General features: G+C 39.9%; 2 protein-coding genes across 2 annotated transcripts in view; one reads left to right on the top strand and one right to left on the bottom strand.

The window, feature by feature from the left end:
• LOC117450830 (protein SPMIP3-like) overlaps positions 1-12,500 on the top strand; it is a 349,252-nt gene that overhangs the window by 122,148 nt on the left and 214,604 nt on the right. The gene's annotated exons all lie outside the window — the stretch shown is intronic.
• The window catches only part of usp34 (ubiquitin specific peptidase 34), a 95,791-nt gene that overhangs the window by 10,873 nt on the left and 72,418 nt on the right, over positions 1-12,500 (bottom strand). Inside the window, 6 exon segments of the mRNA XM_071204925.1 lie at positions 1,244-1,322; positions 1,645-1,802; positions 8,245-8,574; positions 10,202-10,506; positions 11,284-11,431; positions 12,446-12,500. The exon segment at positions 12,446-12,500 is cut by the window's right edge and continues 50 nt beyond it. Coding sequence (XP_071061026.1) covers positions 1,244-1,322; positions 1,645-1,802; positions 8,245-8,574; positions 10,202-10,506; positions 11,284-11,431; positions 12,446-12,500 — 1,075 coding nt within the window.

Here is a 12,500-nt window from a genome sequence, read left to right as displayed (position 1 = left end):
CGAGTCCCACTGCAGTCAGCATGTCGTTGTGTCCCTGGGCAAGACACTTCACCCCAAATTGCTCCTGTGGGGATTGTCCACAGTACTGAATGTGTGTAAGTCGCTTTGGATAAAAGCGTCTAAAAAATAACATGTAAAAAACGTTTTAACATTTTTATAAGATAAGGTAGGAAACAATACCAACTATTTTCCAGTGTTTATGTAATTGTATTTTTTTTCTTATGTACCGGTATCTCTCTAAATCGGAGTCCTTATGTATCTTTCTTAGCGTGTCAGTCTTGCACTGTGTGTATATATTTATAATCTCTGAGCTGTCACGCAGCTACTCTCAGGTCAGCTGAGCAGTTGCTCCTGAGGGGGCCAAAACCAAGGCCGTTTCTCAATCTCGAGGATACTGGCTTCCGAGCATATATCAAGGATGCTACGTCATCGAGTGCCGCCGAAGGACTGTTCCAATCTCCAGCATACTTGGAATTCCACCGAGGCCGCGTCCTTGGTTTGGGGGAAATTTCGAGGCTGCACATGGGTGGACTTCGCGTCCTTAAAATCCCCACGATGCTTTGCGCACGGACCCATTTCAAAAACCCTTGCGGAGAATGGCTGAACCGACGCAGCACACATTTAAATGTAAGTATGTAGTGGCGTAGAACACGTGTTGGTAAATATGTTACTTTGTTACATTTGTGAAAGTAAAGCAAGTTCATAATTAGATGGTATTTATTTTCGGTATAGTTTATGTTGAAACCGTTAGAGAGAGTGGCACACTTGTTAGCCTGTTCCATTCTTCTTCGTTTTCCGAACCCCCTGGCTTGGAAGTATACTTGCTTCGTTTCTGAAGGAAGTGACTTGGAAGTACGCGACTACCAAGCCAGCATCCTCGAGATTGAGAAGCGGCCTAAGTCTAAGCGCAGAGGGGACCGACCTGCCCTTGCTGATCCCGGCTTAAACCCACCTCTTCTCCTTAGCACTCGGAAACAAGTTTCTTTTATTTGCTTTCAGTGGTCTATTGTTTTTACTATATGGCTGTTTTTATTTTGTAATGGTTACATTTATTCTGGTTTGTTTTGTGTTTCTATCTTTTATGTGATTTTATACTTATTTGTATGTTTTGTGATTTGATGTATCTCCGTACAGCACTTTGGTCTGGAGGTTTTAAAGTGCTGTATAAATAAAGTTGATTGGATAATTAAGCTGCTCTGATTCTGAAGTGTTCCCCGTCTGAGGAAGAGAGGCTCTGTCTCACCTCGGTCATGAGGATCAGTCCTCTGTTGAAGACGACCAGCAGACGGTCCTCGTCGTTCTCCAGCAGAACCCTGAAGGCACTGAGAGGAACAACAACAACAACAACAACAACAACAAACGGGAGGTCAAATCAGAGGAAGCAAACTCGTGAAGACAAATGTCTGTCGTTTCTTTATGTGTTTGTGAGGAAGGAAATGCTTGCAATGACTTTCCATGAGTACCATTGAATTTGTCTTTCACAAAATTATATATAGTGTGTCCCAGAGTCTCCAGCACTCGTCCCACCAGAGGGAAAATGTCTCCCAGAAACAAACTGGTGTCGCTGTAGCGAGACTTAAAAATTGAATCAGATCATCATCCCAGAGGACTACTGACACAGAGTGTGTGTGTGTGTGTGTGTACCTGATGAGCGTGGTCCAGCAGGAGCGTCCGTCCAGGCAGCGAAGGTAACAGCTGATGGTTGTTTTCTTGAACTGCTTCACATCCTCCAGCTCTTCTTCTCTCATGTCGGCTCTCTGAGCCACGAACAGCTGCATCAGGTTGAACAGCTCCTCCACCGCCTGCAGGGGGCAGCACACACCTTAGTTTAGCATTTCTTAAATATTGGGTATTTTAGATCGCAGTACTGTACTTAAGTACATGTTTTTGGTATCAGTACTTTACTCCACTACTTATTTTTCTGATGACTTTTGACTTTGACTTCTTACATGTTGAACACAAATACCTGTACTTTCTACTTCTCACATGTTGAACCCAAATACCTGTACTTTCTACTTCTTACATGTTGAACACAAATACCTGTACTTTCTACTTCTTACATGTTGAACACAAATACCTGTACTTTCTACTTCTCACATGTTGAACCCAAATACCTGTACTTTCTACTTCTTACATGTTGAACACAAATACCTGTACTTTCTACTTCTTACATGTTGAACCCAAATACCTGTACTTTCTACTTCTTACATGTTGAACTCAAATACCTGTACTTTCTACTTCTTACATGTTGAACCCAAATACCTGTACTTTCTACTTCTCACATGTTGAACACAAATACCTGTACTTTCTACTTCTTACATGTTGAACACAAATACCTGTACTTTCTACTTCTCACATGTTGAACTCAAATACCTGTACTTTCTACTTCTTACATGTTGAACACAAATACCTGTACTTTCTACTTCTTACATGTTGAACACAAATACCTGTACTTTCTACTTCTTACATGTTGAACTCAAATACCTGTACTTTCTACTTCTTACATGTTGAACACAAATACCTGTACTTTCTACTTCTCACATGTTGAACACAAATACCTGTACTTTCTACTTCTTACAAGTTGAACACAAATACCTGTACTTTCTACTTCTCACATGTTGAACACAAATACCTGTACTTTCTACTTCTTACATGTTGAACCCAAATACCTGTACTTTCTACTTCTAACATGTATGAACTCAAATACCTGTACTTTCTACTTCTTACATGTTGAACTCAAATACCTGTACTTTCTACTTCTAACATGTTGAACTCAAATACCTGTACTTTCTACTTCTTACATGTTGAACTCAAATACCTGTACTTTCTACTTCTAACATAGTTGAACTCAAATACCTGTACTTTCTACTTCTCTACATGTTGAACTCAAATACCTGTACTTTCTACTTCTAACATGTTGAACTCAAATACCTGTACTTTCTACTTCTTACATGTTGAACTCAAATACCTGTACTTTCTACTTCTTACATGTTGAACACAAATACCTGTACTTTCTACTTCTTACATGTTGAACTCAAATACCTGTACTTTCTACTTCTAACATGTTGAACTCAAATACCTGTACTTTCTACTTCTTACATGTTGAACCAAATACCTGTACTTTCTACTTCTTACATGTTGAACTCAAATACCTGTACTTTCTACTTCTACATGTTGAACCCAAATACCTGTACTTTCTACTTCTTACATGTTGAACTCAAATACCTGTACTTTCTACTTTTACATGTTGAACCTCAAATACCTGTACTTTCTACTTCTTACATGTTGAACACAAATACCTGTACTTTCTACTTCTTACATGTTGAACTACAAATACCTGTACTTTCTACTTCTTACATGTTGAACTCAAATACCTGTACTTTCTACTTCTTACATGTTGAACTCAAATACCTGTACTTTCTACTTCTTACATGTTGAACTCAAATACCTGTACTTTCTACTTCTTACATGTTGAACTCAAATACCTGTACTTTCTACTTCTTACATGTTGAACTCAAATACCTGTACTTTCTACTTCTTACATGTTGAACTCAAATACCTGTACTTTCTACTTCTTACATGTTGAACTCCAAATACCTGTACTTTCTACTTCTCACATGTTGAACTCAAATACCTGTACTTTCTACTTCTTACATGTTGAACTCAAATACCTGTACTTTCTACTTCTCACATGTTGAACTCAAATACCTGTACTTTCTACTTCTTACATGTTGAACTCAAATACCTGTACTTTCTACTTCTTACATGTTGAACATCAAATACCTGTACTTTCTACTTCTTACATGTTGAACTCAAATACCTGTACTTTCTACTTCTTACATGTTGAACTCAAATACCTGTACTTTCTACTTCTTACATGTTGAACTCACAATACCTGTACTTTCTACTTCTTACATGTTGAACACAAATACCTGTACTTTCTACTTCTTACATGTTGAACTCAAATACCTGTACTTTCTACTTCTTACATGTTGAACCCAAATACCTGTACTTTCTACTTCTTACATGTTGAACTCAAATACCTGTACTTTCTACTTTTACATGTTGAACTCAAATACCTGTACTTTCTACTTCTCACATGTTGAACACAAATACCTGAACTTTATACTTCTCACATTTCCCAAACAGGCTTGTTCCTTTAGTTTGAATGTGTGTTTGATGGCGTGATCATTATTATTTAGAGTTAGGGGTGGGCGATATGACGATACATCGAGACGATATTAGGTCTCCACGATATGCCTTTTCAGAGATATCATATCTATCGTGATAGTGCACCAGGGTAGGATTTTCATGGTGGCCATGACGGCCGGTCTGGCCGTGAAGCCCCGAAATTAATTGTACGTCCTACGGCCACCATGGCATCATGTTAAAATCTCGAAGTTGCTTTGTTATGCTGCGGCTGTCAGCTGTGTTTACTCCTGTCATTCAAACAGGATGGGCTGGAGAGGGGGCAGGGCTTATATATGGGCTCAGAACAGTCTCATAATACACACCTGCACACAGAAGGATTCAAACTTGTATTTCCGGATCCATACTTGTGTTTTTCAATACACACACAAATGTATTCCGTTTCATATTCATGTAAATAAAATCCAAATACAGAAAAAAGTTTTACATATGTATTTTTGATCCTCACTTATTAGTTTCCCGTTTAAATCCCCTGAACCTGCAAACACAAACAGCTTTCTGTGCACGGATCGCTGTGCATTCGTGTGTGGGTTTTTTGAGACTCCCCTGACGGTCAGCCGATTCGTACTTGTAATTTTTTCTATCTATAGCCAATCAGATGTCTCCTTCATTCTAAGCCAATTACATGAGCGCGCCCCCACGAGGGTAAGATTACTTCATATACGCATTTTGCGCAGTCCGGTCAGCTCGCTAAACAGAGGGCGGAGCATCAGGTGATCATGCAGAGCTGCGTGTCTCCATCAGACTCAGCAGCTGTCTGATCTGATCTCTCTCTCTCGCGTCCGGTTATACTTCACTCGCGTTCATGTCCATATCGATCAGATCCAGCTCTCCTGATCGGCCTTTATAGAGAGCACCGATCAAACTATTAAGAGTGAATATCGGCCGATAATGACCGGCGGGGCTCCCCCCGTTAACAGTCAATGTCGAGCACTGGCTTCGTAGTGCACTGATCGATTAGGCTAAGCTAACCTGTAGCTGCTCCCTCCACACTCACAACAACTTCATACAGACATAAATAAAGCAGAGTATTCGCCACACAGGAAACACACATTTAAAACGGTTTTGCCTGCCGTTTTTGTGTACACAAGCATTCATCAATGGTTCGGAAAGTGGCGCTGTACCTTAATAATATAAAGGCTTGTATTTGCGTGCATTTCCTGTTCGGAAAGTGGCGCTGGACTGAGAGTGAAGGGTGTCCTGACATTAGCGCCTGCAGGCAGGCTCCATGGAGCTGTCAGCTCCGGACTGCGCAACATGCGTACATGAAGCGCTACGTCATGAACGCAAGAAATCTACCCTCGTGGTGGCGCGCTCATGTGATTGGCTTAGAATTGAGGAGACATCTGATTGGCTATAGATAGAAATAATTACAAGTACGAATCGGCTGACCGTCAGGGGAGTCTCAAAAACCCCACACACGAATGCACAGCGATCCGTGCACAGAAAGCTGTTTGTGTTTGCAGGTTCAGAGGATTTAAACGGAAAACAAATATGTGAGGATCAAAAATACATATGTAAAACTTTTTGCTGTATTTGGATTTTATTTACATGAATATGAAACGGAATACATTTGTGTGTGCATTGAAAAACACAAGTGTGGATCCGGAAATACAAGTTTGAATCCTTCTGTGTGCATGTGTGTATTATGAGACTGTTCTGAGCCCATACTTATATCCATGACAAAATTAACCTATTTTACCGTGATTTAATTGTAATACACGTTTCAAAATGATGCCGAAGTAACTAAATACTGATACCGGTTAGTAAAAACCAAGCTGTCTAGTCAGGATTCAGATTCTGTTGGCTTATATTTTATTTTATCAATAAGGTATTTATATTGTTTTTCCCTTTGGAAACAGATGTTCAGTTATGCTAAAGTCTTTGATTGCACTTCAAGTCTAAAGTTCACTTTTTAATTGTTTGGCACTGACTTTTCCTCATCGATGTTTTATGTTTTACTTAGTTATGTTTTACTTTCCTTTTCATGTTTATTGATGTTCACTGCTAGTGCTACCTAAAACAGAAATTTTTATACCGAGAAACTGTGTCTTGAATATTTTATTTTAGGAAGCCATATCAAAATTCCTGTTGAATTCAAACCAGCATGAAATGGTATTTTGGTCTGTTATTCCTTTTTATTTTTATTTGTTGTTATCTTGTAGGTGGTTGTACTGTTAAGTAACTTGAAAAATAACCATATTAACCGACATGAAAAAATATAGTGATATATATATATATTAGTGCTGTCAAAATTATCGCGTTAACGGCGGTAATTAATTTTTTGAATTAATTGCGTTCAAATATTTAACGCATTTAACGCATGTGCAGAATGGCCCGCCCCTTACGTGCCACCAGTGGCAGCGCCAGGGTATGGCTGGGGTAGGCTAACCCATACCAAGAAGTGGCTTAGCCCCACCATGAAAAATGATGTTAAAGTAAGCAAAATAAAGTCTGCCAACTCGCGGAGTAAATTGCACAGACAGCAGTTAGTAAGATTGATTTCAGTAGCCACGGTTTTGAAAACTTTTGTCACGTAGTGATCGTCTTCTCAATAGAACATCTTTGATAACGGCGTGGTGTTGTTGCAGGAAGTCCCGACGGAGAATACTTTTGCTGTAGTACAGGGGTGCACATAACTGGTACGCAGGTTATGTGCGTAATCTGAAATGCGTACCGTCACTTGTGTCACAAAGCGCATTTGCGTACCGACGTATTTGTGAAGCTTTTCCAGAAGGCGGTTCGATCACCGGACGACAGAGTCGGTCTCCGTGTGCACAGACAGGGCTGCTGTTAACGTCGGTCTGTACGACGGAACTGTGCCAAAACTACGCCAACCGGCTGCGGAGGGAGACCCCCCCTTCACTGGAGAACTGCGCTAAAACAGCTGATCACAACGTTCACACTCTGTGGTCACGAAGTACTCCACTAGCCCCCCCCCCCCTCTGTCGACTTTCCTGAAGTACTCCACTAGCCCCCCCCCCTGTCGACTTTCCTGAAGTACTCCACTAGCCCCCCCCCCTCTGTCGACTTTCCTGAAGGGTACTCTCCACTAGCCCCCCCCCCCTCTGTCGACTTTCCTGAAGTACTCCACTAGCCCCCCCCCCTCTGTCGACTTTCCTGAAGTACTCCACTAGCCCCCCCCCCCCTCTGTCGACTTTCCTGAAGTACTCCACTAAGCCCCCCCCCCCCCCCCTGTCGACTTTCCTGAAGTACTCCCCGTTGATAGAAATCAACACGTAATGAATTAAGACCCCCCGGTTTGATGATTGATAGGTGTGTGGGTTGTCTTTCATTTTGACATGCAGAAAAATGTTATAATAAACATAGATACTGTATGTTAAATGGATATATCCGCCTGCTTTCATTTATCTTTCCATTCCCAACAATATACATAAAGAAATGGCATATTTTGGACATAGTTCGAATGGTGATTAATCATGATTAATTCATTTTTAAACTGTGATTAATCTGATTACAATTTTTAATCGTTTGACAGCCCTAATATATATATTATATTTTTAAATATCGCCCACCCCTAGTTAGAGTCATTGCGTGCCTATTGATTTGAACACGATCCGTGTATCCATCACTTCCTGGTCTTCTCTAAAGAAGAGGGACCAATGGAAACGTTGTCATGTTGCCGTTGGTCGGCATGGAAACATTCATTAGCTAACAATGACATTATTGTTCTATTAATATAAAGGGAGGTCAGGTGCTCTTTAAAGCAGCTGCTAGTTATGGGTACTTTTTACTGAAGTACACTTCAAAGCCTCTTTACTTTGACTTGAGTAAATAAGTTTAGTCAGTACTTCTACTTTCACCAGAGTATTTTCAAACACGAGTGTCTGTACTTCTACTTGAGTAAAGGATGTGTGTACTTTTGCCATCTCTGCACATGACATAAACTGCTCATAACTAATTGCCCCTTGCGGGATTAATAAAGTGATTGATTGATTGATTGATTGATGGATGGATTGATGGATTGATTGATGGATTGATTGATTGATGGATGGATGGATGCTCTGTACTCACGCCGGGGTACTGGCTGGCGTGAGGCGTGAGGTTCTTGAAGGCCCACTGGATGTTCTGGTGCGATGCCAGCTGGCGGGTGAACGCTGGCGACTGCTCGCAGCACATCCTCAGGATGCCGTAGTAGGCGGGCAGCATGCCGCGGTTGAACAGCACCACCTCCTGGTCGTCGTGGTCGGCCAGGATGTAGTTGAAGGCGATGTTCTTCGTCACCACGGGGTTCTGCACCACCAGACGCACGTTCTCCGGACAGTCCACGCACATGTTGTACCAGAACGAGAGCAGAGCCTGCTTGTTGTGGTTCGTGGCGATGGCCGGCTCCGAGAGTTTGGGCTGGAGGCGGAGAAGAGAAACATAATGTGAAGCTGCAGACCAGAAAGTAATGTTTAGGGAAGAAGTGCAACCAGCAGGAGCAGAGGAAAGGGTTTTCATGACAGCTGCTCCATTTCAGAATAAAAACCATAGGGTGAAGAAAAAATGTGCACAAATTAAATAAAATACTAAATATATATGAAAAATAAGGTAAGTCAATAATGTGCCATAAAAACAAATATATATATTCATATAAACATACAATGCTAGATGATGTGCAAAAAAGTAAATGTAATTAAATACAAATGTTTGTATTTATATGAAAAGTAAAGTGAAAGAAAAGTTGTATATTCATAACAAGTTGGCTAAATGTGTTAGACATACAATTATAAAATACAAATATGTATATAAACAGAAGAAAATAGATGAACAAATGTGCAATAAAATAAATAAATAAAACAAATATGTATATTATAAACAAAAGAAATCAAGTAAAAATGTTTAATAAGAAGATAAAATAATGTAATGTATCAGTACAGGATAGAGGAAACATCACTCATTAAGACAATATTAAGAATAATATCTTGGCGGCTGAGTCGTTGAAAAATCGGCTCCGAGTCCTTTTTCTCTCTCTTTTTCTCTCCCTTTTTCTCTCTCTTTTTCTCTCCCTTTTTCTCTCCCTTTTTTGTGTGTTCATATCAAGAGGCAAAAAGTGCCACAAACTGCAGTTCATCTATTGGCCGACAGGCGATGGCTGCAGAAAGGATGAATTCCCATAGACCCCCGTGTTAAAATTCCCAACTTTACAGCAGAAATAAATGTTTCTACCCCTGGATGCAACACAAATTATTCTGGATATAGTTAGATTCCACCTTCATGATTATGGATTGGTGAGTGAATTGTTTTATAACGCAACCCTTTATTTATATTAGGTCTTAAAGTTGTTGCATAAATTAGGGCGTGGTCCCCTTGAGTGGCAGGTCTCTACAGTGAGTGCTGCTGCTAGCTTTCTGTCTCTCTGCTAGCTCCGTTAGCTCAGTAAGCTCCAGGATGCTACAGGGGCTCAGCAGCGAGGCTGATGCGGGGAACACAACTTGAACTCGTTGATGTGTTGGTGCCTGGTGGAGGATTCTTCATTTGAATATCGGACTTATCTTATGGCTCTGCGGTTAAAACAGACCGTCCCTGAATGCAGTTTCTTCGGGAAGTGAATTCAAGCACTTTATTTCTTACTGGTCTTTTTATTCAGCTAAGCTACATGTGTGCTAACGATGCTATCCGTAGCATACAAGTTAAAACATATTAGAGAAGTGTACAACATTAAGAAGGATTATACTGTAGAACAAACGGCTACTTTAGGCTACTACCGACAACGCCTACTTTAGGCTTCTCGGCAACTCTGCAGAATCCTATGGGTGACGTCATGGACACTACGTTCATTTATATATACAGTCTATGGTACATATGTAATTTGATGCCACTTGTTACCTGTGGTGCTGGGAGGGGAGGGGGGGGTTATTTTTGTTTATTTTGTAAGGGAACGGTTTGTATGTTCTTTCCCGTGGTATATATGTGTTTTGTACCATGTCTTTCTGTGTTTCTGCTTAAATAAATAAAATATTTGATAAAGAATAATATCTGTGTGTACCTGGAAGAGGTTCCAGAGGTCCATGAAGTATCCGGAGAACATGAGTTTCTCCGTCTTGGAGATGAGGCAGTACGTCATGAAGCTGAAGTACTGCACCAGCTTGGTGGTGCCGTGCACGCTGGCGTCCACGTACAGCTTGGCGCGGCCCAGCAGCCCCAGCAGCAGGTTGTACACCTGGTGCAGAACCACCGTGGTGTCGGGCGACAGCGGCAGCTCGCGGGTCGGCAGGTGCAGCGAGCGCGTGGAGCGGAACATCTGACGGAAAGAGTTGCTGGGGATCAGGGAGACCAGGAGGTACGCCGCCGCTGGAGGGAGAGGCAGGGGACTTTAATATGTGAGCCTTTCGTATTCTAATAGAGACATGGCCAGAACAAATCTTACAATACTTCATTTATACCAGTGGGAACATGGTTTGGTGACCGATGCTTCATTTAAAAAGTTAAGTAGAAATGTGCAATTAAAAGATAAAATATGAGTATAAATAGTTAGTAAGGACCACAAAAATAAATGATATTAAAATATATAAAAATGTGTGAGAGAAAGATCAAATGCAAATAATTATATAACTTAAGGAGAAAGATAAAATGTGTAGTAAAAGAATACAATACAAATAATAAATTAAATAGATAAATACAAATAAAATAACGGTACATTTTTATAAAATCAAATGTTAGGTAAAATTGTGTAATAAATAATGTAATTAAATTATTCATCTGAACATAAGAAGTTACGGAGAAATATGTAAGAAAAAGGTAAAATAAAATAGAATTTAAATATTTAAATAAAACTAAAAAGTTAAATAAACATGTGCAATAAAAAATAAATGAAAACACAACTTTATAAATTAAGCAAACAAGATATGTATATGATCATAAGAAGAAATAGAAACATGCAATAAAAAGATACAATTATTTATGTTGACATAAGAAGTAAAATTAGCAATACAAAAAGATAAAATAAAATGTTATCAAATATCATACCCACCCTACCCAGAGACCCTTTAGGTTATGTGTTCTACTGAACGACAACACCTTAATGTCTGATAAACAGCTGCAGTATTATCAGAGAGCTGAGTTTCTCACATGTGCGGACTCGGGGGTAGTTGTGCGCCAGCAGGAAGCGCTCCACCCAGTTCTCCATGTTCTGCAGAACCCAGCTGTGAGCCAGCTTGTTCCTCGGAGTCTGAACCGCCAACCAGTCCAGACACTGGGACGGGTTGTACTCGATCACCTGGAGGAAGGAAACACACATGGAGACACACAATAAAAGACACCACAGCTCATCAGTGTTGGACTGCCATTAACCTGACCTATGAAGAGAAGTTTAGCATTAGTTTAAATCAACATGAGGTGGGGTTCAAACTCTAAATATAGATCAGATTGCTCTGAATTGAAACCAGCTTTTGATGCACTCTGGACTTAACCCTTAGATGCATAAGTGGGTCTGTTTTGACCCGGTGAGGTGGTTTTCTTCTTTTATCATTTCGTATTCCAGCTGTTCCTCAAAAAACATGTTTTGGATATCATGCCATTCACATTTTAAATTTACATTTTAAGAAATTGTAGTTTTTGTATTTCTACCCCAAGCTTCATAAGTGGGTCAAAAATGACCCGCATGCATTTCCTATGGGGAAACGTTTTTTTTCAAAATGTAAATTTTTTTTTCTAAAATTATAAATAGTGAGAAATTAAATATAAAATATTTCTCGTGTGAACCAAAATATAATACTAAATATTATACAAGTGATTTTTCTTAACCAAAATGACATAAAAACACATGTTATTCTAATACGGGTCCTTTTAGACCCACTTATGGCAGAGTGTAGGGTCCAGTCACTCTAAGGGCATCTAAGGGTTAAGCTAACTTCAATGTTACCAGGTGTACACATGCATTTTTGCAAACATATATAAACTATTTGGACAAGTTGTGAATAGTAAGTGTTTGGAAAGTAGTGAGCACCCATCTGGATCAATCAGACTGGAGGAGTTGTGAAGGAGTTAAGAGCCATTTTTAGTGATCAAAACAGTGTCTTTGTAGAATTTGTTTTTACCATTTTGAGCTTCTTCATAAAAAGAAACATTTATATTTATTTATCCAATATATCGTGAATTAATCAAATCATTTCAAAACACTAAAACGTCTTTCCCTGATAAATACAATAAACTGAAAATAATCCTTGTCGAGTTTAACCAAAGCCAATCGCTTGGTTCTAAATATGTGACGGCTTTAAAAGAGGAGATTTACCTCCCAGATCCTCTGCAGGATGTAGGAGGCGAAGGAGGGCATCCCCGGGGGTCCG

The sequence above is a fragment of the Pseudochaenichthys georgianus genome, chromosome 1, assembly GCF_902827115.2.
Source record: "Pseudochaenichthys georgianus chromosome 1, fPseGeo1.2, whole genome shotgun sequence".
NCBI lineage: Eukaryota > Metazoa > Chordata > Actinopteri > Perciformes > Channichthyidae > Pseudochaenichthys > Pseudochaenichthys georgianus.
This window is presented reverse-complemented; position numbering and strand designations above follow the sequence as displayed.